Source organism: Microtus ochrogaster, chromosome 2, assembly GCF_000317375.1.
Source record: "Microtus ochrogaster isolate Prairie Vole_2 chromosome 2, MicOch1.0, whole genome shotgun sequence".
Lineage (NCBI taxonomy): Eukaryota > Metazoa > Chordata > Mammalia > Rodentia > Cricetidae > Microtus > Microtus ochrogaster.
Genome location: NC_022010.1, coordinates 7,103,958 through 7,107,523, shown reverse-complemented (window position 1 = coordinate 7,107,523; position 3,566 = coordinate 7,103,958). Strand labels below are relative to the sequence as shown.

Here is a 3,566-nt window from a genome sequence, read left to right as displayed (position 1 = left end):
AGCCTGTCCTGGAACTAGCTCTGTAGACCAGGCTGGTCTTGAACTCACAGAGATCCGCCTGCCTCTGCCTCCCGAGTACTGGGATTAAAGGCGTGCGCCACCATCGCCCGGCTCTTTTTCCTTTTTTTAAGACTTATTTGTGCATGTGTGTATGTGCACTTGTATGTGCACATGTTCATGCCACATGTTTGTAGTTGCCCCCAGAGCCTGGAGGAGGGCACCAGATGCTTTGGAGCTGGAACTGTGGGCCGTTGTGACTGTCGGACATGGGGCTAGAAGTCGGGTCCTCTGCAGGAGCAGGCACTCTTAGCCACTGAGCTACCTCTAGCCCAGGCTTAGCCATTTTTAATCTTCCTTTCTTCTCATTAGTCAGCTACCCTGTTGCTGCTTGGCTTTTTGTTCTTGGGCACTTTCTCGTGTTCCTTCTAACCCTCAAGCCCTTGTTGGCAGCCACTCATGATCTCAGGAAAAGCTGTGGATTTGATGAGGAATACTGGCTTTGTAGTTTGTGCTGTGAGTAATCATCACGTCGAGGTAGAGATCTGTTGCCTCCTGTGAGGCCTGGATGGCCTCTCTGCAGGCTCTCATGCTGAGGAGAGCCCTGCTCTGTCACAGGCCTCTTCCTGTGGGGCTGTCTTGCCTAGTGAGGAGGATGTACTGTCTGGAGGGTTCACTGGCCCAGGGCAGACACCTGCTTGCTTTAGATGTTGTTTGTAAGTGGCAGCACTGACTCAGAAGTGCCTCACCAGCCCCAACTCCCCAGAGGAGCTGGTTAACTCAAGCCATGTTCTCCTAATTTCATTAGCCTGGCTCTTTCCATACCGTCAAGTCAGGGCAGTGAGACTGCTGGCTGATCTGCCCTGGTGGAGTTTGTATTTGGATAGTTCCCAGGTGACTGAGTTGCCATACCTCCCAGGTTTAAGGCGAGGTAAAGATGTAACAGGCTCGTTTAATGGTTATGCGAGGCAGCACCTAATGTTGCCATGAAAGGGGCTTCGGAAGTCAGGGCAAAGCTGTGCAGAAAGATAGCTGCAGGGGGTGGGGGGGGGTACGAGGGCACCTGACCTGGTGAGTGGGCTGCATCTATCATGGGCAACATTGGCCTCTTCATTCCCACCGTGGTTTGGCTTCCAAACACCTAATGTTGATCCACATTCCCTGCTCCCCTCCATTGTGGTCACCTCTGCATCAAGGGCAAGCCTGCCAACCTCTGGAGATGGCGATGGCTGTGCTCCAGTGGGGCCTCCCCGGCTGCTGCAAGCCTCGAGTGAAGTGTATGTTTCAGATCACTGCAGCTCAGTTTTATCCAATAGCTAAACAAATTATAATTATTTTCACCTCAAGAATTGGGGTCAAACCCAGGGCCTTACGCGAGGCGAGTGCTCTGCCACTGGGTTACATCCCTCACCAACTGAGCCATCTCACCGGCCTTATTTACCATTTTCCTATGGTGAAAACATTAGAACAATCTTAGGTTCTAGTGGCTGTTTTGAAACACTCGGTATTCTATAGTTAATTCCAGTCAGTGCCGTGCAGTAGGACCCAGAACTCACTGCCCTCATCAAGCTGGACTTCATAGTGACATGCCTGTCTCCCTCCTCCTTCCTCTCCCCCCTCCCCTGTCAGCCCACTCTTTCTGCTTCTGCTTCTTTGGGGTCAGTTTGCTCCCTTAGACTCCACTTAGGAGGAAGACAGGTGAAGTACGCTAACGGAGGTGGGACAGGAGGTGCGGCAGCCTAGGGAGCGCGGAACAAAAGGCAGTGCCTGTTGTGGTCGTCCTTATGTCAGGAGTCCCTCAGGGGCTTTAGACTCCTCCTAGCACCCGCTCTGTCTTCTGCCTTCCCTCTGAGGCAGGCCCAGCACTGCCTGGGCTTCCCGTGTCCAGCAGGGTTCCTGGCAAGCGGATGGGGAAGGAACTAGACTGTTGAAGGCAGGTAGGAGACAGTTTGGAGAGGCCTGTGGCTTGTCCAGTGGAATGCTAGGTAGTGCCTCTCCCCCATGGAAGCTAGGGAGCCTTCCAACACAAGGCAGTTGGATTGGGTATTTGGAGGTCCACACATGACTGAAACATGTTGACCTGCTCAGGTGTCTTCTCCAGTGTTGTCACACTCCAGATATTCACCTCTGGGAGTTTGAGATTTTTAAAACATTTTTAATGATTTGTTTATTTTTATTTTACATATATTGGTGTCTTGCCTGATTGCATATCTGTGTAAGGGTGTCAGATGCCCTGGAACTGGAGTTACAGACAGTTGTGATTTGCCATATGGGTGTTGGGAATTGAACCTTGGTCCTTTGGAAGAGCAGCCAGTGCTCAGCCATCTCTCCAGCCCTGGGAGTTTGAATTATTATTATTTATTTATTTATTTTTTGGTGCCCATATTGAGCTCTCGGGCTCGTTGGCCAAACTCGCAGGAGCTGATCTGTGAAGCGCGTGTGTAGCAGCTCTTGCTGGCGCGAGAAACAGAACTGTGGCAGCCTTAGACTTAGGTGGCCAGGCTAGCCCATCCCTGTGGGAGAGCAGATCAGTGTGACTGCACTGGAGGAGGAGAGATCGCCTCATGTGGAGTGGGTTCACTGTGTGGGTCATGACCTTAGCAGGCTAGAAAGGCTAAGACAGAAGAAAGCTGGGAAGAAACCTTGTGGGGTCAGTGGCCTTTAAAAGGGCCTTCTGTGCCCATGAGTAGCACCCAGCCTCTGGGATCCTGAGCATCCTGCCAGTCCCGTATCCTATGACTGGGTTCTCAGCTTGAGGGAAAAGAGGAAGAGCCCCTTAGGTTTTGAGGGAGCCGGAAGAAGGCTGCATCAGCCAAAATGTTGGGGTCTTGGCCTGGGGTGTACCTAACTTAGCTAGCCTAAGCACGTAAGCACAGAGCCTGCAGTCTGAGCTGGTGTCTGTCTGGCTGGGTTGTGTGTAGACAAAGCAGGCCCAGTCACACGGCTGTGATGGGGTGGCGTGGGGGCTGACACTCTTGCCCTACAGGGACTCCAGCTGGCTTCGGGGCAGTTGGATAGATTCACCCATTTCCGTTCTTGCCACAGATTCTATGGAGGTGAAACCCATCATGACCAGAAAGCTGCGGAGGAGACCAAATGATCCTGTCCCCATTCCAGACAAGAGGAGAAAACCGGCTCCTGATATCCATTCGTGCCGAGCTTGAATCATTGCTTATCTGTTTGCTAGTGTCTGCAGGGCCGTCATCCCACAAATAGTGACACTGGAAGGGAAAGCACATATGAGATATTTACCCACAGATTGGGTTAGCCATTTTGCACAAGAGTCTTCAACTATTGCTTTTTGTGGGAGAGATTTCCAGAAAATGGTTATGTGGAAAGATACTCTGTTGGAAATAGCCTGGTTTTAGCATTCCTTTCCAGGTAGGGGCAACTTACAATGAGATGTGTAAATTAAGGACAGACTGCCTGCCATGGTCCCAGATACTACCTCTGTATTAGAGGATTGCAGACTGCCGTGGTCTACCGGTCACCTGCCTCCACACTAGGGGGCTGTGGGCTGCCGTGGTCTACCAATTACCTTCCTCCACACTAGGGGGCTGTGGGCTGCC

At 51.8% G+C, this 3,566-nt stretch overlaps 1 protein-coding gene across 1 annotated transcript in view; it reads left to right on the top strand.

Moving 5' to 3' along the window:
- The window catches only part of Suds3 (SDS3 homolog, SIN3A corepressor complex component), a 28,230-nt gene that overhangs the window by 12,663 nt on the left and 12,001 nt on the right, over window positions 1-3,566 (top strand). Inside the window, exon 7 of the mRNA XM_026784596.1 lies at window positions 3,043-3,138. Coding sequence (XP_026640397.1) covers window positions 3,043-3,138 — 96 coding nt within the window. The remainder of the gene's footprint in view (window positions 1-3,042; window positions 3,139-3,566) is intronic.